Source organism: Hyperolius riggenbachi, chromosome 12 (assembly GCF_040937935.1).
Source record: "Hyperolius riggenbachi isolate aHypRig1 chromosome 12, aHypRig1.pri, whole genome shotgun sequence".
NCBI classification, from domain to species: Eukaryota; Metazoa; Chordata; class Amphibia; order Anura; family Hyperoliidae; genus Hyperolius; species Hyperolius riggenbachi.
This window is the reverse complement of record NC_090657.1, coordinates 62,731,738-62,758,750: the sequence shown is the minus strand read 5'-3', so window position 1 is coordinate 62,758,750 and position 27,013 is coordinate 62,731,738. Positions and strand designations below refer to the sequence as shown.

At 43.5% G+C, this 27,013-nt stretch overlaps 1 protein-coding gene across 4 annotated transcripts in view; it reads right to left on the bottom strand.

Moving 5' to 3' along the window:
• RAC3 (Rac family small GTPase 3) overlaps positions 1 to 27,013 on the bottom strand; it is a 56,410-nt gene that overhangs the window by 5,861 nt on the left and 23,536 nt on the right. For 3 of the 4 annotated variants that reach the window (XM_068263261.1, XM_068263264.1, XM_068263262.1), the window contains exons 2-4: positions 20,977 to 21,048; positions 13,507 to 13,624; positions 8,543 to 8,605 (exon numbers count right to left, since the gene is read on the bottom strand). In XM_068263261.1, coding sequence (XP_068119362.1) covers positions 8,543 to 8,605; positions 13,507 to 13,624; positions 20,977 to 21,048 — 253 coding nt within the window. Of the gene's footprint in view, positions 1 to 8,542; positions 8,606 to 13,506; positions 13,625 to 20,976; positions 21,049 to 26,916; positions 26,994 to 27,013 lie in introns of those variants that run through there. The other variant, XM_068263263.1, reaches the window with a different exon arrangement.

The window sequence follows — 27,013 nt, the reverse complement described above, 5'->3', positions numbered from 1 at the left end:
CAGGTGTACCTCCACCAGTATATGTAATAGCCAGGTGTGTCCCCAGTATTAGGTAGCCACCTCCCCAGTATAGGTAGTCAGGTGTGCCCCCAGTATAAGTCAGCCCCCTCTCCCAGTATAGGAAACTAGGTGTGCCCCCAATATAAGGCAGACTCCTCCCTATGTATAGGTAGCCAAGTTTGCCACCAGTTTAGGTGGCTAGGTGTGCCCCAAGTATTAGGCAGCCCCCACCCCAGTATAAGTAGCCAGATGTCCCCCCCAGTATTAGGCACCACCTCCCCCCTCCTCCCCAGTCTAAGGAGCAGATGTGCTTCTCTCTCCATATTGCGAGTGGAGCATACATGAAGTAACTCACTTCAGTGTGTTCTCCACGCAGCCGCACAATGAGAACTCTCTCTATGGTTACAGCACATCGCTCCTCATGTGACTAGCTGACATGTACAGGCAGCAGCAGTGCCGGATTTAGGCCATGGCCTAGGGCACCAAAGCAGCAGGCTAAACTGGTGCAGCATTTGCAAGCTTGCGAATGCTGCCATGCTGGGAAATCAAGCGAGCGCCTGAAAGGGGTACTCTTCTGCTAGCTGCCTGTGCAACAGCCACCTTGCTCTCTGTGCACATTTGCATTGTAGCTGGTGGATATAGACTTGTAAAAATAAAAATGTTATGTCGCCGCGCTGTAATTCAATGTGAAACAGTTCCAATTAATTGGCAGCAAGGTAATTCATTGGGGTTTTACACTCTCATCCCCTTCGAGCCATATATGAGAAAAATATATATAATACCTGCGCCTTTACATATCAATTATGCAATTTGGAGTTAATAAAATGTAAATTTATTCAAAATACACCAGTAGTCTTAAAAGTTAATCTCAATAAATCCCACACATAAATTCATACCTATTCAATAAATGCACTAATCAATACTGGCCAGTATCAAAGAACTTGCTGTGCACTGCAGTGCTAAAATATGAAAAAATGACTAAAAATGCCTAAAAAATGCCTAGAAAATGACTGAAGTCTCTTCCCTTGCTGACATACAGCTTCTTCTGAGAGTAATCAGTTTGGTATTATATAGTTCGCTGACATGCAACTTCTTCTAAAAATGATCAGTTGTTCCAATGGTAGGGTTAAGGCTTTTGATAGCCCACACACTCACGGTTCCGTTGCTTAGTTTGGATACTTTCTTTAGTGTTCGTCCACTCAAGTCTGTAGCAGTTTTCTAGACTGGGGAGGAGTGGGTCAGGCTGCGTTCCCAGTGACTAACGATCGTTGTTACACAGGTCCCGGCCGGAGACCCGCTGCTTGAGGTTCGTGCAGCACACGGGGAGAGCTCCGATATGCGTGTTTGGAGTTGTGGGTGACGTCACCACTCTGCTTCCAATTGCCGACCGGTTTCAGTAGGCACGCCTACCTTCGTCAGGGCTTGCTCTATTGGATACTCCCCCGCTATTTAATAGCCACTGGGACATGCCTCCTCCTTCAACTCCTCACATAGGTACCGCCTTGTTTGCTAAAATGCAAACAATTCTATATCCAAGTTTAACCCTTTCGGCGCTAGACTGTCTAGTGTGAATATCCATTGTGATTCGGCTCGGGACATTTTTTTAATATAATCTCCTCCTCGCCAGTCCTTCTCTACTTTTTGAAGCGCATAAAACTTCAAGGTATTTAGTGTACCCAAAGGGCAATCTTTAAAATGTTTGCTTAGCGGATGTTTACTTTTACCACCTTTAATGTGGCTAACGTGTTCTCCAATTCTTTCCAATAATTTCCTCTTAGTCCTCCCCACATACTGTTTTTTGCATCCACATTCTATAACGTAAATTACACCAGATGTTTCACAGTTCAAATTTCCGCTTATCTTAAACTCCTCCCCAGTAACATTGGATGTAAAACCACTGATTGGTGCTGCTTTTCTCGTGTTCCTGCACGGAAAACAAAAGCCACATCTCTTAAATGTCCCATCCTTTTTCACCACTGTTGGTTGTATTTCAGTCACCGTTGGGGCAATCATATTCTTTAAATTAGAGGCCCTCTTAAAAATCAACTTTGGTCTCTCTGTCAGTATGCCATTTAAAGTTTTGTCCTGCTGCAATATATGCCAATGGGTTTCTATTACCTTCCTAATGTCCCTCGATTGATCACTATACTGCAGTAAAATCCCCAATGGGGGTGTGGATTCAATTTTACTTTTTTCTTTCAATAAATCGTTTCTATTCAGAGTTCTTACATTTCTTATATCATCCTGCAGCCTTTGCTCATCATACTTCTTTTCAGCAAATCTTTGTTTCAATACATCAGCCTGTTCGTCAAAAATGGATACATCAGTACAGTTCCTTCTTATTCTAGTGAACTGATTCCTCGGAACATTGCTCAACCATTTAAATAAATGGCAACTGTCTCTCAAAATATAACTATTTGTGTCAACCCTTTTAAAATAAGTCTTTGTTTTCACCTCATTACGTTCAATATAAATCTCTAGATCCAAATAGTTAACCCTCTCCTCACTATATTCACAAACAAAATTCAAATTGAAATCATTTTTCACATTCAACCATTCCACAAACACCTTCAGTTTCTCCTCCCCCCCCTTCCATACAAAAAGCGTGTCATCTATGAACCGCTTCCAAAGGACGAGGTCCGCACCGGGGCCCCCCGGCCCCCCCAAAATAGTCTCCTCCCAGTAGGCCATAAATAAGTTAGCGAACCCCGGCGCGAACCTCGTCCCCATCGCGGTCCCCACCCTCTGCAGGTAATATTTGGAATCATGCATAAAATAATTATGAGTTAGTATAAACAATATAGCTTCTTCTATGAATTCAATTTGTTCTTTTTGCATCGTTGTCATTTTTTCCAGGAAGTGTGACACTGCCATAGTTCCCAACTTATGATCAATAACTGTGTATAATGAACTTATATCGGCTACACACAGGATGTACCCTGGTTTCCATTCGATATCCCCCAAAATCCGTAAAATATGTCCGGTATCTTTGACATATGAGTCAGTCTTAATTACTACTTTCTGCAAGTATTCATCAATATATTCTGATAAATTTGAGGTCAGTGACCCAATCCCTGAGATGATAGGTCTCCTAGCAAGGGAAGAGACTTCAGTCATTTTCTAGGCATTTTTTAGTCATTTTCTAGGCATTTTTTAGTCATTTTTTCATCTTTCACCTTAACCCTACCATTGGAACAACTGATCATTTTTAGAAGAAGTTGCATGTCAGCGAACTATATAATACCAAACTGATTACTCTCAGAAGAAGCTGTATGTCAGCAAGGGAAGAGACTTCAGTCATTTTCTAGGCATTTTTTAGGCATTTTTTAGTCATTTTTTCATATTTTAGCACTGCAGTGCACAGCAAGTTCTTTGATACTGGCCAGTATTGATTAGTGCATTTATTGAATAGGTATGAATTTATGTGTGGGATTTATTGAGATTAACTTTTAAGACTACTGGTGTATTTTGAATAAATTTACATTTTATTAACTCCAAATTGCATAATTGATATGTAAAGGCGCAGGTATTATATATATTTTTCTCATATATGGCTCGAAGGGGATGAGAGTGTAAAACCCCAATTAATTACCTTGCTGCCAATTAATTGGAACTGTTTCACATTGAATTACAGCGCGGCGACATAACATTTTTATTTTTACATTTTTTGCTCTCATACTGTTGCCAGCAGCTGGTATGATGGAGGACAATTCCAATAATATTTTTGACTATAGCTCAGACCTGTGGAAATACAGGGAAGATAGATTGAATAGGATTGAATCGTTTTTCCATTCAGGGAATGAAAGACCAATTAACAATCATGATGATGATGTAATTAAGTACAATTGCCGCAAACTTGAGAAATTACTAACCCAAGAAACTAAGAATCTTTGGGAAATTTATACACTTGATAGATACAGGGAGCAGGGGAAGTGTCCACCTGGTTTAGAAATTTATAAAAATTTAGCTTATGATTTACACACAGAAGAAATTCAGGAAAGTTGGGACAGGATGTTTAAATCATTTTCTATGCAAGTACTGGAGTTTGTTAAAGAAGTGCGGGAGATGCAGGTAATGGCGAGAAGTGAGGAAGTTAGGAGTCTCTATGGGAAATTAGAATCGTTTGCAGATAACGAGACCTTTAAGAATTTAGATTGGAGTATACAGGGGAGGTTAATTAGAATGGAGGAAGAGATTATGCAGAGGAAATTAAAGAAATTCACAAGAGATTCAGTACATTGTGAAGATTTGCAACCATTTAGGTGCAGGGGAGGTGAGCAGGAAGTGGACAGTCAGGAAATACAAGACACTAGTGAAACACAGTTAGTGGTCTTAGATGAGTATGTAGCGACACCAGACCAGACACCAATTGGGGAGAAGAATTTGAAAACAGGGAGCACAAGCAAGGAAGATCCAGAAATTAATGGGGAGAAAGCCATCTCAGAACAGTACGAATTGGAGACCAATCAGGGGGAGGGGAGGGGGGAGGGGGTTAGAGTACAGACACCAAAGAAGGTTGTTAGAACAGTGGAGGAAAAGAAGAATAAGACGAGTAGCAAAAAGACAAAGGGTAGAATTAGCTTTGGCAGTAAAGACCATTTAGTGGATATAACGGCTATAGGGTTGGACAAACCACCAATACCTTTGGAAACCAATGTAATTGTACAGATTCCAACACACAATAAATTTCAACCTCTAACTAATACTCAGGAGGCCCCGAGGAGATCCTTAAACTTTATAGATTATAGAACAGTGCTAGACCAGAGAGGCAAAGCCCCAGAAAAAAGAAAAATGGAATTAAGATCTAACATGAAAACGCCACATCATAGTCAGAGTGGGGTGCAAAGTAATAGAATTACGAACCATTTTTTACACAGGGGAAGGGCAGAGGAGCCAAAGCTAGAGGCAGTAGGGGGAGGGGCCGTGGTAAAAAAGAAAAAATAAATGAAAAGGATGAAGTAAACATGGGACCAAAAGAAATAAGAAATGGGATATTTAATCTCAGCAATCGAGGTTTGAACAAATCGGAAGTAACACTGCTAAAGAAGGGACTGAATTTTGCCCCAACTAATAAACTGAACAAGTTTGACACTTTTGTCGGCATTAAGAAATACATGCGACAATTGTGCCTAAAAAAATATTTTTTAAAGAAAGAACCAATAATGAATTTAAATAGAGACGTTTATATGCACACCAATTTGAAAGAAAGATCGAAATTTAACCCCACTTATGAAATGAGTGACTCTATGATCACTTTTGAAAATATGGTTTTGAGAGATATGAGGAAAATTAAATTAAAAAAGAACTCTAATTTGACAGCCGAGGAAAAGAAGGCAATTAAAACTTTGAGAGAGGATCCATCCATAGTGGTAAGACCTGCAGATAAGGGGGGGGGGGGGGGGGTTGTTATTCAAGACACCACTGAATACATGAAAGAAGCGAATAGACAACTGCAGGACAAAAAAACATATGAGATTCTTAACAATAACCCCAGTCAGAAATTCCAGGGGGAAATGGAAACCCTATTAAGAAAAGGTAAAGAACAAGGTATATTAATGGAAAAGGAATTTGATTATTTAATCCAACAACATCCGCGATTACCGGTATATTATCATTTGCCGAAAATACACAAGAGGGTCAGTGACCCACCCGGGAGACCTATCATCTCAGGGATTGGGTCACTGACCTCAAATTTATCAGAATATATTGATGAATACTTGCAGAAAGTAGTAATTAAGACTGACTCATATGTCAAAGATACCGGACATATTTTACGGATTTTGGGGGATATCGAATGGAAACCAGGGTACATCCTGTGTGTAGCCGATATAAGTTCATTATACACAGTTATTGATCATAAGTTGGGAGGAACTATGGCAGTGTCACACTTCCTGGAAAAAATGACAACGATGCAAAAAGAACAAATTGAATTCATAGAAGAAGCTATATTGTTTATACTAACTCATAATTATTTTATGCATGATTCCAAATATTACCTGCAGAGGGTGGGGACCGCGATGGGGACGAGGTTCGCGCCGGGGTTCGCTAACTTATTTATGGCCTACTGGGAGGAGACTATTTTGGGGGGGCCGGGGGGCCCCGGTGCGGACCTCGTCCTTTGGAAGCGGTTCATAGATGACACGCTTTTTGTATGGAAGGGGGGGGAGGAGAAACTGAAGGTGTTTGTGGAATGGTTGAATGTGAAAAATGATTTCAATTTGAATTTTGTTTGTGAATATAGTGAGGAGAGGGTTAACTATTTGGATCTAGAGATTTATATTGAACGTAATGAGGTGAAAACAAAGACTTATTTTAAAAGGGTTGACACAAATAGTTATATTTTGAGAGACAGTTGCCATTTATTTAAATGGTTGAGCAATGTTCCGAGGAATCAGTTCACTAGAATAAGAAGGAACTGTACTGATGTATCCATTTTTGACGAACAGGCTGATGTATTGAAACAAAGATTTGCTGAAAAGAAGTATGATGAGCAAAGGCTGCAGGATGATATAAGAAATGTAAGAACTCTGAATAGAAACGATTTATTGAAAGAAAAAAGTAAAATTGAATCCACACCCCCATTGGGGATTTTACTGCAGTATAGTGATCAATCGAGGGACATTAGGAAGGTAATAGAAACCCATTGGCATATATTGCAGCAGGACAAAACTTTAAATGGCATACTGACAGAGAGACCAAAGTTGATTTTTAAGAGGGCCTCTAATTTAAAGAATATGATTGCCCCAACGGTGACTGAAATACAACCAACAGTGGTGAAAAAGGATGGGACATTTAAGAGATGTGGCTTTTGTTTTCCGTGCAGGAACACGAGAAAAGCAGCACCAATCAGTGGTTTTACATCCAATGTTACTGGGGAGGAGTTTAAGATAAGCGGAAATTTGAACTGTGAAACATCTGGTGTAATTTACGTTATAGAATGTGGATGCAAAAAACAGTATGTGGGGAGGACTAAGAGGAAATTATTGGAAAGAATTGGAGAACACGTTAGCCACATTAAAGGTGGTAAAAGTAAACATCCGCTAAGCAAACATTTTAAAGATTGCCCTTTGGGTACACTAAATACCTTGAAGTTTTATGCGCTTCAAAAAGTAGAGAAGGACTGGCGAGGAGGAGATTATATTAAAAAAATGTCCCGAGCCGAATCACAATGGATATTCACACTAGACAGTCTAGCGCCGAAAGGGTTAAACTTGGATATAGAATTGTTTGCATTTTAGCAAACAAGGCGGTACCTATGTGAGGAGTTGAAGGAGGAGGCATGTCCCAGTGGCTATTAAATAGCGGGGGAGTATCCAATAGAGCAAGCCCTGACGAAGGTAGGCGTGCCTACTGAAACCGGTCGGCAATTGGAAGCAGAGTGGTGACGTCACCCACAACTCCAAACACGCATATCGGAGCTCTCCCCGTGTGCTGCACGAACCTCAAGCAGCGGGTCTCCGGCCGGGACCTGTGTAACAACGATCGTTAGTCACTGGGAACGCAGCCTGACCCACTCCTCCCCAGTCTAGAAAACTGCTACAGACTTGAGTGGACGAACACTAAAGAAAGTATCCAAACTAAGCAACGGAACCGTGAGTGTGTGGGCTATCAAAAGCCTTAACCCTACCATTGGAACAACTGATCATTTTTAGAAGAAGTTGCATGTCAGCGAACTATATAATACCAAACTGATTACTCTCAGAAGAAGCTGTATGTCAGCAAGGGAAGAGACTTCAGTCATTTTCTAGGCATTTTTTAGTCATTTTTTCATATTTTAGCACTGCAGTGCACAGCAAGTTCTTTGACACTGGCCAGTATTGATTAGTGCATTTATTGAATAGGTATGAATTTATGTGTGGGATTTATTGAGATTAACTTTTAAGACTACTGGTGTATTTTGAATAAATTTACATTTTATTAACTCCAAATTGCATAATTGATACGGATATGGACTTGGGCAGCATTGGGGACGGAAAAGAAGAGAAAGATTCTGCTCTGGAGACGAGTGGAGAAATGAGTGACACTGATAGCTGCTGCGATGTGAAGGCGAGCTGGCTACCTATACTGAAAGGGGAGGGGGCAGAGGGATTAAGGCTAGTCATCTGGCTACCTATACTGGGGGAGGGGGTCAACAGGCTACCTATACTAGAGGGAAGGGGAGTAGGGGTCATCTGGCTAACTATACTGGAGGGAATGGGTCATCTCGCTACCTATACTAAAGAGGCAGGCTGGTGACAGTGGCCTTGGGCAGTAAAGAGTACAAATCCGGCCCTGGGCAGCAGGTCACATGAGGCTGCTGTAACCATAGAGATGGGAAGTACAGCTGCAGAGAGATTGGTTATGCTCCGCATGCAACTCAGCTGAGAGAGGCTGACTCTGGCCCAACATCGGCGGGCTGGATTAAACGGGCGGGGGGATGGGGGGTGTTGCCCGTAGGCCGCACTTTAACCATAGCTGTGCTATAACTTATGTAGGATGGGGCTGTAATCTACCCTTGACTTGGAACAAGTACTCTGAATCTATCGGCCGGAGAAGTGGTTACCTTTGCCCTGACATTCTCAAACGAGGCCGGACTGACGAGGGAGAAACAGATCAGGAAGACATCCTGCAGAAAGCACAAATAGTAAAATTATAAATAAATTAAACAGAACAAATACATATAAAAATTATCAGAGCGCCACACGATGTCCTTCAATAAGGTATCTGGATTGATATTCCACACAAAGTGCAGCTGAAAACGCTTTAGTGGTCTCCGGGCCGGACAGATATATAAATACAGATAGCTTTCATAAACCATCGCTTTGGGAAACATTTATCTCACATGTGTATGTACCTTTGTCTTTCACTAAAGCTATCCATAGACACATGAAGGAGGTACCAGACTGACCGCGTACAGGACGGGCTAACCCTGGGATACCCTGGCATGCGCATGCTCCCTCAGCTAGCTTAGAATTGGTTGTCAGGGATAAGCCAAGAGAGGTATGTTCACTGGCTCCTTCCCTATCTGACCTCAGACCAGGAGCGTAACTAGAAATTACTGAGCCACCCTGCAAAACTTTGGATGGGGCCGACTCCAGCCAACCCCCCAAACCTTCTGCTTTCTGCTCAGGTAAATTGAGAACCAAAGTTAATCAAATGGCTATTGCACACTTGAATGTGTTTGCCCCGTACAGATAAAAATAGATGGCAGTGAAGCACCGAGTCCATGTTCTCTATCAATTACATTAGCTTCTGTCATAAAGTGTGCATGTTTTCACACATACATACACACATGGTGCGCAAAAAACGCATACAGAAAACCCACAGAGGAGTGTGCTCCCAGCCTCAGCTTATTACACTCACTCTGCAGCCTTCTCCGGCACCACTACTGTATAGAGAACTTGAGGAGGGGAAGAGAGGTTGGGGGCTGGACACTGTACACAAGAGCCTGCTGCACACTGAATAGGGACTGTCAACCAATCTTTGTCTACAAAACTTTGTATCATTCCTTATCAGTGGCTGAACAGATGCAGTCATTAGAACAATTGTGCAAAGAGCAGAAAGTTTCTTTCTCCTTGCTCTTAGTTGTCAGTCTCTCATGGCAAGGCCCCCCTGTGGCTTCTGGGCCCCCCTGCGGCTACATCCCTTGTAGGGTCTATTGTTACGCCCCTGCCTTAGACTATGGCCAGGGCCCGTGCTACAATGGGGCGATTGCCCCAGGGTCTTTAGGGGCCCTCCCAAGTGTCCGACCTTTTAAAAATGTACAGTGGCTTGCAAAAGTATTCGGCCCCCTTAAAGTTTTCCACATTTTGTCACATTACTGCCACAAACACCAGGGCTGTGGAGTCGGAGCAATTTTGGGTGCCTGGAGTCGGAGTCGGGAAAAAATGCACCGACTCCGACTTCTAATGAATTTGTAACTGTAATTAAAATAGAAAATATGATAAAATGTTCTATTTCTCAGATAATAGTCATTAAAAATAATGTATATATACAGTATATATAAAGTAATAGCTGTGTTCAGTCCACAAAAATGAAATAAACCAATCAAAATGAGTTACTTGTGCTGCTTCAATAAAGCAGTCCCCGTATTTTTAAAGTCAGATATACATATCTGATTGTGACTGTACTGTATATATGATGTGTACACAGGAATCTCTTATATATACTAAATAACATCTATGCTGTAAGAATAAAGCCTGATGTATGGCCGTGTCACTAATAGAGATGGTCAATGAGATGGAAATAATTCTGCATTGATGCTGGTTTATGCAAATGTACGCACTCTCTTTGCTCATCAAATCAGATCAATTGATAGGTTGTTAAAATTTGGTTTGGTGGGTACCTGAGGCGAATTAAAAGAAAAGCTTTATACATACCTGGGGCTTCCTACAGCCCCCTTCAGGCCATTTGGTCCTTCGCGGTCCTCCTCTGCCACCTGGTTCTGCTATGAGTCCAGGTAATTTAGCCAGTCAGAGCAGTCTGGCTACGTGCCGCTTCCACAGCCAGGAGCATTCTGCACCTGCGCAATAGTGCTGCACAGGTGTAGTATGCTCCCGGCAGCGACGTGTGTGCATGCGCACTACACCAGACTGGCTCAAGTACCTGGACTCATAGCAGAAGATCCAGGTGGCGGAGGAGGACAGCGAGGGACTGATTAGCCTAAAGGGGGCTGGAGGAAGCCCCAGGTATAAAACTTTAATTTCATCTCTCTCTGGTTTACTTTGTTACACAGTAGTACTATACTCTACATATGCTCTCCCCACAGAGCTGCAGGAAATCCACTGAGAATGTTGTGCACATTGAACACAGAGGTGTTGTCTGTCACCCATAAACCTTGTTCAGATTGTGCATGAAGAATGTGTAATAGAAGAAGAATCTCCTCATTCCCCTGCAGAGTACCTGCACATCATTCTTACATGTACCCACAGTTACATTGCCTAGGGCCTGATAGATGTTCTTTGTTCCGGTCTGTACCTTTTACAAGTACTCTTACCAAGGACTAGTTTTAGCCTAAAGGGAATAAATTTAGTAGTCTACATATCCTTCTCACTTCAGTTGTCTTGTAAAATTCCTAAGTGTTGGCAGTTAAGAGACGAATTTCACGTTACATACTGTTAATCAACAAAATTGTAATATGCAAATTAGAGGAGTCGGAGTTGAGGAGTCGGTGGAATCCTAAACTGAGGAGTCGGAGTCGGTGGATTTTTGGACTGACTCCACAGCCCTGACAAACACGAATCAATTTTATTGGAATTCCACGTGAAGACCAATACAAAGTGGTGTACACGTGAGAAGTGGACCGAAAATCATACATGATTCCAAACATTTTTTACAAATGAACAACTGCAAAGTGGGGTGTCCGTAATTATTCAGCCTCCCTGAGTCAGTACTTTGTAGAACCACCTTTTGCTGCAATTACAGCTGCCAGTCTTTTAGGGTATGTCTCTACCAGCTTTGCACATCTAGAGACTGAAATCCTTGCCCATTCCTCTTTGCAAAACAGCTCCAGCTCAGTCAGATTAGATGGACATAGTTTGTGAACAGCAGTTTTCAGATCTTGCCACAGTTTTTCGATTGGATTTAGATCTGGACTTTGACTGGGCCATTCTAACACATGGATATGTTTTGCTTTAAACCATTTCATTGTTGCCCTGGCTTTATGTTTAGGGCCATTGTCCTGCTGGAAGCTGAACCTCCGCCCCAGTCTCAAGTCTTTTGCACTTTCCAAGAGGTTTTCTTCCAAGATTGCCCTGTATTTGGCTCCATCCATCTTCCCATCAACTCTGACTAGCTTCCCTGTCCCTGCTGAAGAGAAGCACCCCCAGAACATGATACTGCCACCACCATATTTGACAGTGGGGATGGTGTGTTCAGAGTGATGTGCAGTGTTAGTTTTCCGCCACACATTTTGTCCAAAAAGTTCAGTTTTGGTCTCATCTGACCAGAACACCTTCTTCCACATGTTTGCTGTGTCCCCCACATGGCTTGGGGCAAACTGCAAACAGGACTACTTATGCTTTTCTGTTAACAATGTTTTTCTTCTTGCCACTCTTCCATAAAGGCCAATTTTGTGCAGTGCATGACTAATAGTTGTCCTATGGACAGATTCCCCCACCTGAGCTGTAGATCTTTGCAGTTCGTCCAGAGTCACCATGGGCCTCTTGACTGCATTTCTGATCAGCGCTCACCTTGTTCGGCCTGTGAGTTTAGATGGACGGCCTTGTCTTGGTAGGTTTACAGTTGTGCCATACTCCTTCCATTTCTAAATGATCGTTTGAACAGTGCTCCGTGGGATGTTCAAGGCTTTGGAAATCTTTTTGTAGCCTAAGCCTGCTTTAAATTTCTCAATAACTTTATCCCTGACCTGTCTGGTGTGTTCTTTGGACTTCATGGCGTTGTTGCTCCCAATATTATCTTAGACAACCTCTGAGGTCGTCACAGAGCAGCTGTATTTGTACTGACAATAGATTACACACAGGTGCATTCTATTTAGTCATTAGCACTCATCAGGCAATGTCTATGGGCAACTGACTGCACTCAGACCAAAGGGGGCTGAATAATTACGCACAACCCACTTTGCAGTTATTTATTTGTAAAAAATGTTTGGAATCATGTATAATTTTCATTCCACTTCTCACGTGTACACCACTTTGTGTTGGTCCTTCATGTGGAATTCCAATAAAATGGATTCATGTTTGTGCCAGTAATATGACAAGATGTGGAAAACTTCAAGGGGGCCAAATACTTTTGCAAGCCACTGTATTTGTGTTTGACTACAGTGGAGGGGGCAAGGATAATACATTACCTGATCTGCAACCATTGTCATTATTGGTCCCCATTATGGTGGTGTGTCATATGGCCGGTCGCATTGGCGCTCTCCCGAGAAGTGACGCACTGAGGCATGTGACGTCACGTCAGTGTGTATGTGCCTGTGGTGAATTCACCGCCTGTCAGTTGCCCCTGTGAAAGGGGATTAAGGGCCCTTTTAAACTGGCTGAGATCCGCTTCAAAAAGTGGATCACAGCCGTCTTGCCAATTGCTAAAGCACTGCGATGATATGTAAATTACGGTGCTCATTTTCCACTTCTGCAAATCACAATCGCTGGCCGGAGCAATTTTCGTCGTGATCGTGCTACGTTCCCGACAGCTACATGCGCAATCATGGCTAGTGGAACAGCTTGTGCAATCACAGGTGATTTGCACGTGGGATCACGCTTGCAAGTGGAAAAGGGCCCTAAGGCTGCTGGCATTAGAAGAGTAGGTTTAAAACAAAATGAGGCCCAAGGCAAGGAAGTAGCTTTGGCCCTCTACCACCTTAGCCTATCAAAGATTATAATAAAGGAGTCAAAGAAGGTGACAGTGGAACCCCTTGAAATCCACTAGACCCCAGGCACCTGCCTAGATTGCCTAGTGGATGATCCTGCTGTATGTGTAACATATATACGTACTGTACAAGGAAGGCACAATTGATATTGTATACCCCCTCTACCCGCACCCCACACACGTGCAGACTGGCTCACCCACCGTCTGGGGATAAGAAAGCGGCCTCAGCCTGTCGTAGTCTTCTTGTCCCGCTGTATCCCACAGACCCAGGTTCACCGGCTTCCCGTCCACCATCACATTGGCCGAATAGTTGTCAAATCTGTTTGAGTGAAATTGATAATAAACAGGTGTCAAGACACTACAAGTACCAGCATGCCTTGTCTGCAGCCTTGCATTCTGGGATTTGCTTTCTCATGACCAGTGATCATGCAAATAATTCCACCTTGCATGCAAATTTTATGCCAAATAGAACTGGGCCAATCAAATGCATTTCCTGACAAATCTGATCGACCCGATTCCAATCTGCATACAATATGCAGAAAATTTGCATGCAAGCCGAAACTATTAGCCTATCATTGAGCACCTCTGTCCCATGTAGGGATGATAAATGAGATGCAAATATTTCCGAGTTCATGCAGGATTATGTAAATTTGTATGCAAATATATGCAGCTTGAAAATGGACCAATCAAGTCTTACCCAGGCTCAATTTGATTGGTTCCTTTTTTAAGCTGCATATATTTGCATAACAATTTACATAAATCTGCATGAACTTGGAAATATTTGCATCTGACTGATCATTCCTAGTCTCATGATGTGTTGAGAGGTTGCGGAATAAATGGGCTACTGTAAGAAAACTGGAGTAAATATGTGACCAATCACATTTCAGGCGATAAATGAAATGAGGATTTTCATTGGCTGCTCGGGGTGACTGCGTAACTGATTTTCAGCAGGATGAAATCTATTGGGTGGTGATCGAACCTCAGCACTGCGTCGTTCAAAGCAGTGCAATTCTATGGGCCATCCCCCCAACCACTGAGATTTTTCATCCTGTCCAATCATTTAACATTTTATCAAAAAGACTATCACTCAAACATGCTCTGCAATAGATTCCTTGCAGATATGATCAACGTTATCAAATCTGCCTGAAATTGAACAGGAAAATGTGTGTATTGCCAGTGTTATAAGCTGGCTATGCTAAGTGTCAGTGCGGTTGATTCATTAAAGTATACCTGAGGTGGTGCCATAGGAAAAAAAATATACATACCTGGGGCTTCCTTCAGCCCCCTCCAGGCTAATCGAACCCTCGCATCCTCTGCTGCTGCCTGGATCCTCCGCAACTGGCCAAGGAAAATCCTCCAATGGAAGCAGGTGCAGTCCGGCCGCACACTCTTTCCATCTCGCTACTGTGGGCGGGAGCATTCTGCGCCTGCGCAGGGGACACAGTACACCCCGTACCGGAAGACTTTCTGGGGCAAACTGCAGAGGATCAAGGCAGTGCAGAAGGACAGCGAGGGACATTTCAGGCTGGAGAAAGCCCCAGGTATGTATATTTTTTATCTTTGGCCCCATTTCAGGTTTACTTTAAACGGCCCCTCACGCAGTACACAAATATATTTATGTACGCATGTTTTTGCACAGGTCCTTGTGAATGTACTATTTTTTACACTAAGACACTTTAATAGTTACAGGTGTTTATTGTTGTTATTTGGGCATTGGCCCTAATTTTGTGAGTATCTTCTTCTTTATAATCACAATCATGCCTGTGTATGTATGTGGACACTGGTAACTGTTCTCTTTGAGCTGAGCTCACACATGAACCTTTTTTGCACAATTATTTTTTTCACAAATCTGTCAGCCTGCTGTGGATGTATTGTTATAATTGACATAACTGGCATTTAGTATTTGCATATATTGGGGCAGGGTTACTAATTACTATTAGTTTCAATTGGGAGATTTTAACCATGTTTTAATTGTATTTTATTGGAATTTTTGACCATAATAAAAATGTATTTGTGAATTTTGCACTATTGGTCTGTGAAGTTTCCATTATCTGTATATTTCTGAACCTGTTTTAGCCTGGATTGGCTACTTTGTGTCAGGTTGTGTCGGTAATGTTACCATGCATGCACAATGCATGCCAATATTTCTGTTACTTCAATGCGTAAGTGCCGCGAGATACGTTAGTAGCATGACCCTCTGTACTCTAATAGCGCGCATGCTACTATGGTAATGTGCACGTTACCATAGTAGCGGTCGCACTACTAGAGTACACCTGGTCACGCTACTAGCATATCATGGTACGTATACCTGGAAGTAACAAGAATATCATCATGCGCTGTGAATGCATAGTCGGTAACATTACCGATTTTTGATGAATCAACCCGTTTGTCCCACAATCAGGGAAAAAACATCCTGATCATGTATTTAAAGAACAAGCGACACCCATGCTAACCTAGAAATAAAAAACACCTATATAAGTAGATAAATACTACTTCTACATACATAACAGATGTATTGTGCTATCCACGTAATGATTCCTGTGAATTTTATAAAAGAAAAGCAGAAAATCCTATTCTAGGCAGTGGCCATTTTGCCAAGGTAATGCTAAGATTATATCCTCCCTGAGGCCTGGAACCCACTGATTTTGTGAGCGTTTAGGGAGCGATTCAAACCGCTAGCGATTTCCCTAAACGCTCAGCTAATGTTAATGGATGGACCAAATTCCACTGGAGCGATTGCATTTACCGAAATGCAAGACATGCTGCATTTTTAGCGTTCCTGCAATGTAAAGTATATAAAAGCTGGCCTAATCGCTGGTCAAAACCTACACAGAGCGATTTAGTTAACGTTTTGCTTGTCTGAAACGCTACCCAGAAGCCTTGTGCTTCCCAGAAGTCTCCTACTTCCTGGTAACGTCTGCTGGATGGTCGGAAGTGCTACAGAGCTGCAGGCTCTGTACACAGAATACATCACTCCAAAAATACTGTGGGTTATGTGTGCTTCATACAGATACAAAGTTGTATTTGCGGTTGTTTTTCTCAAAAAAAAAAAAAATTAAAGAAAAGAGTGCCAAACATTAAAAAAAGCAAAAAGAAAATAAAAGTGAAGTAAACTACCACTATTGTTTCTGTGTGAGTACTTATTATTACTACAGTGGCTGGATAGTGTAATGGTTAAAGGAATACTATCGATACCCAAGTGTTCTAAAATGAAAGTGTGCAAATAATGTCTAAGTAGCTGTGTAAACATTTTCCTACTTTTCATGTTAAATATCAGAGGCAAAAGCTGTAATTTATTGAGGGTAGGATTTAGCTATATTGGGACAAATCAATTGCAGAAGGGGTGTCTGCTTCAATGCACAGCCAGAGTTGCATAGCCATATCCGACTACAGAAAGCAAATATCAAACATATCAAACTCTGAAAGCAAAAACAGTATGAAAAAGCTGTGACAATTAGTTACATTTCCTCTGCTCTCTTCAGACAGGTCAGTCAGAAACACAGGAGCTGCAGCTGTTGGGAGCTCTCTTCTCTGTCACACAAAGAGTTACAAATAGAGTTAACTGATCAACTGTGAGGGGAATTTCCCCTCTCCTCATGGCTTAGTCAGTCAGTTTTGGCATCAGTAAAGTTTGAATGTATTTTGCTAACAGTATACAAAGAAGTTGCTACTAAAATGTATACACCAGTACTTAGCAGCACTTCCCAAACAATTCCTGTGTTAATTGAAAAAAATATATGTGAATAGATAGTATTCCTTTAACCACTTGAGGACCCACCCTTTACCCCCCCTTAAGGACCAGCGCAGTATTCTGTGATCTGTGCTGGGTGGGCTCTGCAGCCCCCAGCACAGATCAGGCAGCACGCAGAGCGATCAGATCGCCCCCCTTTTTTCCCCCCTATGGGGATGGTGTGCAGGGGGGGTCTGATCGCTCCTCTTGGCTGGCATGTTGCGGGGAGGGGGGGGGGCACCTCAAAGCCCCCCTCCGCGGCGAAATTCCCCCCCTCCCTCTCCTACCTGTCATCCCCGGTGATCGGGGCTGCACAGGACGCTATCCGTCCTGTGCAGCCAGTGACAGGACGTCCCCTGTCACATGGCGGCGATCCCCGGCCGCTGATTGGCCGGGGATCGCCGATCTGCCTTACGGCGCTGCTGCGCAGCAGCGCCGTACAATGTAAACAAAGCGGATTATTTCCGCTTGTGTTTACATTTAGCCTGCGAGCCGCCATCGGCGGCCCGCAGGCTATTCACGGAGCCCCCCGCCGTGAATTGACAGGAAGCAGCCGCTCGCGCGAGCGGCTGCTTCCTGATTAATTAGCCTGCAGCTGGCGACGCAATACTGCGTCGCTGGTCCTGCAGCTACCACTTTGCCGACGCGCGTTATGAGTGCGCGGTCGGCAAGTGGTTAAGGGCTCTGCCTCTGACACAGGAGACCAGGGTTCGAATCTCGGCTCTGCCTGTTCAGTAAGCCAGCACCTATTCAGTAGGAGACCTTGGGCAAGTCTCCCTAACACTGCTGCTGCCTGTAGAGCGCGTCCTAGTGGCTGCAGCTCTGGCGCTTTGAGTCCGCCAGGAGAAAAGCACGATATAAATGTTCTGAGTTTGTTTGTTTGTTATTCTTATTATTATCATCATTATGAATTTATTGTTTGAAGTATGTGATGCTGCCACTCATACAGGTGTGCAGTCCCCTTTAAAAGCTCAAAAAATCCAACACATCGGCTAAATTTGGTTAAAAAAAAATTTTTGAATTAACCAATCATATTGCTAAACGCTAATCGCTCACAAAATGCTATGCACTTTTTGCAAAACGCTCACCAAAACGCCAGAAAACGCTGATGAAATCGTTAACAAACCACTCACAGAAAACGCTAGCAATTGCGATTAGCGATTGCGTTTTGTAGTGGGTTCCAGGCCTGAATCTCGTTTTTCCCCCTCCCTTCTCTTGCTAATTGCTTATTCATTAGCTGCCCTCCTCCCAGAGTCTTCAGACACTCCCACTGAGGTGTATACTAGGAACTGCACTGTCCTTTTTTTATTTACTCCTCCAATCGCTGAGTCCCATCAGCCTTGCTTGTAAACACAAGTGATCACAGGGTGTTTCTGATAAGCAGCTAGACAGGAAAATCAAGGGAAGAGGAGGAATATATTATAGATAAAAAGAACTCAGCATTCAACTGTTCAACGACTACTAAAGGGCCAGTGCTCCTAAAGTATGTGATAACTCCAAACCATAACAGCAGAAACAGTTCTGCAAGTTTTGAATGCAGGATTAGCATCTTTATCACTTAATACACTCAGACCAGTTGCTGTTGAAATTTGATTTTTATGGTGACAATCCTGCTTTAAAGTGGACCTACTGTGTAAAACATATATAACCAGGCTGTTTTGATTTTTTTTATTGTGCTGCCTGAAAGAGTTAAATTTCAGACATGCAAAGTGACAGCTTTCTGTCTTGTTGGTACTTTGTCAGGAATATAGTAAACCTCACTGTTAAGAATACAGAATACAGCTTCTGAGGGCAGGGGAGAGATAGAAAAAGGTTAATAGTTTAACTGTGGGACACTTCATGGACTGCCACTGAGCAAAGACAATAAAACATTCAATCTACTTTGTAAATGGTTAAACATAAAATGAGACCATGGGATATCTAAAAAAGTCATTTTTAGGAGTAAGGGGGATAAATACAATTTTTTATCTCATCAGTTTATTTTTACCTCGGGTTCACTTTAAGAAATAAAAGTGCCACCACTAAAGAACTAGCTCCAGGCGATGGTGACAGTGATCACTACAAAATAGCATTGCCTCTATAGTTGACGTCAGGGAAATGTCTATAAAACACCCACACAAGGTCAAATGCACTAGAATGCAGCAGACACACAACAAGCAAGTAGATCGCCAGACAAGTATGAGACACATATCTACCCTGACCTCCGTCCAACCAGCTACATGATTGTGGGTAGAGTTCTCCCTTGAATGAGGTGAGGAAAAAAATTCTAAAAAAAATAGAACCCTGATTATTAATGCAATATACATGCAATATTGATTTTAGCCATCATTATAAAATGATGGCATTTTACCCCAGTATGTCAAGTATAATCTGCTACTGAATGCCTATAGTATTAGTAAGCTAGTTTCAATGTGTGATCATTTCTGCTTCCACCAGTATGTAGAGTATAAGCTGCTATTCTGTCTGTACTGATAGTAAAATAGCTGCAATGTGTGCTGACATCGTATGTACAGTATAAGCTGTTAAAGGGGAACTGAAGAGAGAGGTATATGGAGGCTGCCATGTTTATTTCCTTTTAAGCAATACCAGTTGCCTGGCAGCCCTGCTGATCCTCTGCCTCTAATACTATTAGCCATAGCCCCTGAACAAGCATGCAGCAGATCAGGTGTTTCAGACTTTAAAGTCAGATCTGACAAGACTAGCTGCATGCTTATTTCTGGTGTTATTCAGATACTACTGCAGAGAAATAGACCAGCAGGGCTGCCAGGCAACTGGTATTGATTAAAAGGAAATAAATATGGCAGCCTCCGTATACCTCTTACTTCAGTTCCCCTTTAAACCCCACTCACACCTTCAACCAAAATATCTCAACACAAACAACTAGAGAAAATTGAACAATTTTGAGCTGCGGGAAAATACGTCTTGACGTGCATACGACTGTTATACACACTGCACAATTTAACGAGCAACTAGATACAAGACGCATAATCTGCATACCGCTAGCTACAAGGAGTAATCTGCACATCTCTTTCAACAACTGTACACCCCTATTGTAGTTCTGTAATTACGCACCAAACACTTCCGGACATGTTCAGCGACCTTTGTTGAAGTGTGATCGTAGTAAACTTTTATACACATGGTTATCTTACATAGGAATCTTCCTGTCGTTTCCAAAATCAAACCGTTCTGCGGAATGATGCAACGTTTTCTTATCAGTCATTTTACGCTGCTTATCTAGTTTTCCATTTTGTCATTTGCACGTCCACATGCACGTTTTGTCGTGCAACTTTTCCAAATCGCTTGCTAATCGCTAGATACAAGATACCGCTGTTGAGCATCTGTATGGGGCTTTACTCTGGCTATACTGATAGTAATTTAGCTGCAGTGTGTGCTAATCTCTGCTACCCCCACTATGCACAGTATAAGCTGTTTGTGTTTTTACTTATATTAAACTAGCTGCAGTGTGTGCTATTCCCTTCTACCCCCAATATGTACAGCATAAGCTGTTACTATGTGCCTATACTGATAGTAAACTATTGCAATGCATGCTGGTCTCTGCTACTACCGTTAGTATATACAGTATAAGCGGTTACTCTGTACATATATTGATAGAAACCTAGCAGCAATGTGTGCTTATCTCTGCTACAACTAATAGCTGTTACTGTGTGTCTATACTGATAGTAAACTTGCTACGAGTGCAGATCACCGCTACCCGGAGTATATAATAATAATAATTGCAGTATTTGTATAGCGCCTTTCTCCTGTCAGACTCAAAGCGCTTGCGAGGCAGCAGCAGTGTTAAGGAGACTTGCCCAAGTTATTGTGCTGTTGCTTATCTTTTAGAGCAGAGAGGAAGTTCTGAATTCAGGTCCACTTTAAGCACCATTTGGCCACCCTTACACATACATTTCTGATGTTTTCAGTAGTAATTATCTACTCACACGGTGGGGATGTATTCGCCAGGGAAGGCATTGGTCGTGTAGCTGATAAGAAGGCAGGTCTTACCGACAGCTCTGCAAAGAAATAAAACATGTTACGCTCATTTCACAGAAAATATACAAATTCCCGTAAAATCGGATCATTTTATTGTATCATGTGTTGCCACTTTTAGATAGATACTTGCTGGAACATAGGTTAGAAGCCCCGTTGAGCCTCAAGTACCAGCCCCAAACCTCTCCCGTATCGTGGTGAACACCCGCTTCCTCAGAGGCTCAACAAGGAAATCACAATTTCCTATTCTGTATATCCAGGTGATATATATGTTACGGCCAGAACCCGAAGTGTGGCCACTTCTAGTTCTGGCTGGCCACTTCGGGTTCTGGCTGGCCAATGTGCGAAGTGGCCGCAGCGCAGCGGCCAATGTTAGAAATGTAATGTTTACGCCGTCTCGCTGCGGCCAAATTGATGACAACTTGCTTAATTTAGTGAAATATAGCCGGCGGCAATGTAATAGATGAAGCCGCCGACTTTCGCACTGCCTCTCTCCTCTCCCCCCCCCCCCCCCCCTTCTCTCTCCTCTCCCTGCCTCCCATACAATATACGTAGCAGCAGGGGACATGCAACCGGAAAGTCGTTCGTCGCAGCAGGGGCAGCAGAGCGGGGAGGCTGCAGACATTGCTTCTGCCAGCACCCACTCTGCAGGAACGGCAGGATTCCCCTGCCGCGACGAACGACTCTCGGGACACGCGTGTCCCCGCCGGCTGCTACTTATTGTATGGGAGGCGGGGGGATCGGGGAGAGGAGAGAGGCAGTGCGAAAGCCGGCGGCTTCATCTATTACATTGTCGCCGGCTATATTTAATTAAATTAAGCAAGTTGTCATCAATTTGGCCGCAGCGAGACGGCGTAAACAAAACATTTCTCACATTGGCCGCTGCGCTGCGGCCACTTCGCACATTGGCCGGCCAGAACCCGAAGTGGCCGGCCAGAACTAGAAGTGGCCACAAAGCGGGTTCTGGCCGTAACATATATAAAAAAGATAAAGAAACATTATTAATCGCTGGGTAACTTAATAGGATCACAACACGTCCTACAAGACGTGGTGCATTAATACTTTGTGGGCAACGGCTCTCACTTGTTCCAAATTCCTTTGCTGAAGTTTCTAATGAACCATTATCCAAGAAGTCTTGCCAACGTTTGCTTGGAACGTTACGTAATGAACCATCGCTAATTACCAGACACATATGATTCACTCCTCCTCCTTCAAATAACTGGAAAGGCAAAATGTATTTCTCGCTCAGCTATTACTGCAATCTATGATGCATGATATAGAAGGACATCAGTCTGGGGGTAATGTAGAGGTGAATCGATATTATTTACAACTAATCCCATCATTTGGATTAAAGAGAAACCGTGACCAAGAATTGATCTTGATCCCAATCAGTAGCTGATACCCCCTTTCCCATGAGAAATCTATTCCTTTTCCCAAACGGATCATCGGGGGCGCTGTGTGGCTGATATTGTGGTGAAAGCCCTCCCACAGTGTGATGTCAGGACCATGGTTCTAATGCTGGGTACACACTATGAGATTTTCTGGTCGATTTAACATGTTCGGATAATGCTCGGAAATCGATCGGAAAGCAGATCGATCGATTTCCTATTGAAGTGAACAAAAACGATCGGAAAATGCCTGCAAATCGATCAGAAAGGAGATCGGACATGTTGGAAATAATCGATCTGACAGTTAGGGCCCTTTTCCACTAGCAGTCGCTAGCGTTCGCGCTGAACGCTAGCGATTGCTGAATCGCAATTCCGCCGTTTTCGGCCGCGATTTTGCTATGCTATGCACTGCATAGCAAAATCGCGTCAAAAGTCGCTCCGCGGCGCAATCGCGATCAAGTAAAAAACGAATCGCGGTAGTGGAAATGACCTACCGCGATTCCTATGTTAAAAAGCAAACCGTAGCGATTGTAAAATCGCTAGCGGTTTGCGGTTTTGCGATTCAGCTAGCGCACACGCGCTAGTGGAAAAGGGCCCTAAATCAGCCAGAAAATCTCATAGTGTGTACCTAGCATAGGAATCAAAAAGGGAATCCACACACAGACAAATAAGTTTATTGTCCCAATGCACACATATACAATTATGATTTGTATAATCCGACGAACGTTTCGGGGCCAGATAGGTCCCCTATGTCAAGGCACAAACAAACAAAGCATAAGGTACCTAAACTGAGAGGGATATGGAGGTTTCCTTTTAAACAATACGGCCTGGTGCACACCAAAACCCGCTAGCAGATCCGCAAAATGCTAGCAGATTTTGAAACGCTTTTTCTATAGCGTTTCAGCTAGCATTTTGCGGTTTTGTGAAGCGTTTTTGGTGTAGTAGATTTCATGTATTGTTACAGTAAAGCTGTTACTGAACAGCTACTGTAACAAAAAACGCCTGGCAAACCGCTCTGAAGTGCTGTTTTTCAGAGCGGTTTGCGTTTTTCCTATACTTAACATTGAGGCAGAAACGCATCCGCAATCCAAAATCTGCTGCAGCCCGGGAATATGCGTTTCTGCAAAACGCCTCCCGCTCTGGTGTGCACCAGCCCATTGAAATACATTACCCTAGCGGATCCGCACCCGCAAGCGGATCGCAAACCGCAGTAGAACCGCTCTGGTGTGCACTAGGCCTACCAGTTGCTTGTCAGTCCTGCTGATCTCTTTGATTGCAGTAGTGGCTGAATCACACACCTGAATCAAGAATGCAGCTAATCCAGTCTGACATCAGTCAGAGCACCTGATCTGCATGCTTGTTGAGGGGCTGTGGCTAAAAGTATTAGGGCTCGTTGCAACTAGTGCGGCGTGCGTCTCGCAGATGCACGCCGCACTGAGCGGGTGGGCGGGATCGCAGGCGAATCCAATGAGCTATGGGATTCGCAGCCTCCGTTGCGAATTCTGCGGGGGGGGGGGTTCCGGCCGAATCGCAAGCGATTCCAACGCGGCCCTGTCATCCCCTATGGCAGAGTTTCCCCATGCGAATCATGTGCGGGGAAACTCTGCAGAATCGCCGCCGGAACCGCCCTAGTGGAAACGGGCCCTTAGACACAGGATAAGCAGGAGAGTCAGGCAACTGGTATTATTTTAAATGGAAAAATCCATATCCTTCTCAGTTTAGGTTCCCTTTAAGAAGTCTGTGTGCGGATCCCCTTTTTGATTCTTGGATTTCTACGGGATACACAGCACCAGCATTACTCCACTTCTTGGTGTGCGGGTTTTTTTTATTGGCGGACCATGGTTCTGACATCACACTGTAGGAGACTTGTTGCATTGTGGGAAATAACAGCTGTTTACAGCTGTTTCCAACTGCCAAAAGCAAGCAGCATCTCCTTCCACTGACATCACCTGCCAGCAGTAAAAAGGTCACCATGTGATAAAGGTCAGAATGTAAATCAGGGAGATGAAAGATTTTACAATGGGCAAACATTGACTAAATCATTTATACATAAGTATTGTAAAAATGAAGCATTTTTTTTTTATTACATTATTTTCACTGGAGTTCCTCTTTAAATCCACCAATGAGTATGCAAGAGAGAGAGTACTGGGTAGCGCTGCTATTTGTAATGATGAAGCAAACCAGAACATTAAACTTATATAAAAGCATAAAAACATTGAGGCCAGTTTTATACCTGGCCAGAGCATTGCAGTACGATGCTCCGCCCCCTCACATCAAACCACAAAAATAAGATTTATATGACCATGCAGCAGAGTTCGCCGACAGGGTCATATGCATAGCGTCGCCCCCTGCACGCCCTTTCGGCGCCCTTCGCCCAGTGATGTACTTCCTGGATGGGCAATGCTAGGGATAAACAAAAAATTCTTCCCGTATGCAAATTTAAATGGAACGGGGATTACCGGTACTCAGAATGTGGAAATACCAGTTAATAAACCTGTAAGTGAAAAATTCACACAGCAGTTATTTCAAAGCATGCTGCTAAGAGGAAATGCAGCACAGTGACACAATACTGCTGGGAGAGGAACCCAATGAAGTCGACCTAGTGATTGTCAGACAGGTACCATGTTTACCCCTGGCAAGGATGGGCTCACGAGTAATTACGAGTAGCTAGCTACTCAAATGCGTGATTCTAATGAGGCTTAATAGCCTCAGGTGTGTGCATGGGAGACAGGGGGTTACCCAGGTGCCCACCGATTCTATGCGTATCACAGCCTCGCACGCGTCCAATGGGACGCATTCCACGACTCAGTACCGCGCACTTCCTCTTTTGGCCGGAAGGAGGAAGTACATGGTATTGAGTCTTGGAGTGCATCCCATTGGACGCGTGCGAGGCTGTGATACGCATAGAATCGGCGATCAGTTGGGTAATTAACCCCCTGTCTCTCATGCACACACCTGAGGCTATTAAGCCTCATTAGAATGACAATTTAGAGTAGCTAGCTACTCGTAATTACTCATAAGCACATCCCTGACCCCTGGTACAAACATCCAATTTTGATTGGTCAATGATTGGCCAATTTTACCAATTCCATGAAGGATGAGAGTTTATCTACACAGTCTGTTCATAGTATTCAAAATCTGTTGGCCCTCATACTGCGTGGAGGCGGTAAAATTGGCCAAACATAATTGGATATGTGTACTAGGTTTTACCCTCACTCACCTCCACCACCCATGCTATCTAATGGTGGTGGGTGAAGTCCTCTTTGTGGACACAACGGTGATAAATTTAGGGCTGGTTCACATTGGGCGCTTTACCGCGATCGTGTTTGTGTCCTCGATTCGGCAGCCCAAATTCGCGCTTGTGATTGCCATTCAATACGAGAATCCACGCGCAATCGCCCCCGAAATGCTGCATGCATCACGATTGCGATTAATTGAATTCGTAAATGTCCCCCCCCCCGGGGCCTGTTGAGTGGAAATCTCACCTGTCCAGTTTCCGGGACTCACGCTCTCCTCCGCTGTCTCCCCCAAAACATCACACATGTGCCACCAAGTGGTGGTGTTCAGTGTAATGGTTCGCTCACAGGAGACAGTGGAGGAGTCTGGGAGTCCGTGCAGCTGGACAGGTGAGCTACAATGCATGGGGAGGAGAGGGGGGGGGGGGGGGGACATTAACATTTGGGAAGCGGCCAGAATCAGCAGCGTTGCAAGGCCGATTCCAAAGAGACTTTGGTGCATGGGCAGCCAACAGATCTCTCGCCAATCAGACAGATCTGTGTCTTGGTTGATCTACAGAGTATACAGAGTAACCAAGCAGCTCGGGGTGACCCAAAACCATAAAGGAAAGTATAGGGGACTAAAAGAGACCGAAAATATCTACATTGCTACATGTATTGGCACGTTGAATAGAGCTTAGGTCACTCGCAGTCTCAGTTTGGTAACGCTAGACTGATTTTTAAACAAAACAGCTCTAATTTCCCTTTAATGTACTTTTTTTTTTTTATACACTTAAACTCGTTCTAAAATTGTGTGTGTGTGTGTGTATATATATATATATATATATATATATATTTATTTTTTTATTTTATTTTTGAACCAAGGAACCATGTTAAACAAGGGTATTAAAAACTACATTTAAAAGATGTCTAAATGCTTTCACTGATTGCTCTGGTCACTGGTGGGGGCATATCGCCATCACTGAAGTCCCCAATATACAGAGCAGTCCAGACCAGTAGTATGGATCCACAGCCAGCATGAGTTATGGGTGGAGTGCCCTGTACCAGGGTAGGTGACCTGCTGGATTTTATGCTGTGTGGAGCTGGCAGCAGACAGGATGGGTGTTGTACTATGCATGTAGCATGCCTGTGAGGGGGTCTGTAGGGTGTGATGTATGAGCAGTGTGTGTGTGTGTTCAGATGATGTCATGGATATAATACACCTGCAGGAGCAGCTCTCCATAGCCTGATGCCTGATCAATGCCCACAATGAGGGCACATCACATACCTATACCCGCCTGGGGTGGGCATCTTGTATGAGGATGCTCCAGGCAGCCAGGATGATACAGGCTAATTACACCCGGGCTCCGCCTCTGCATCACCAC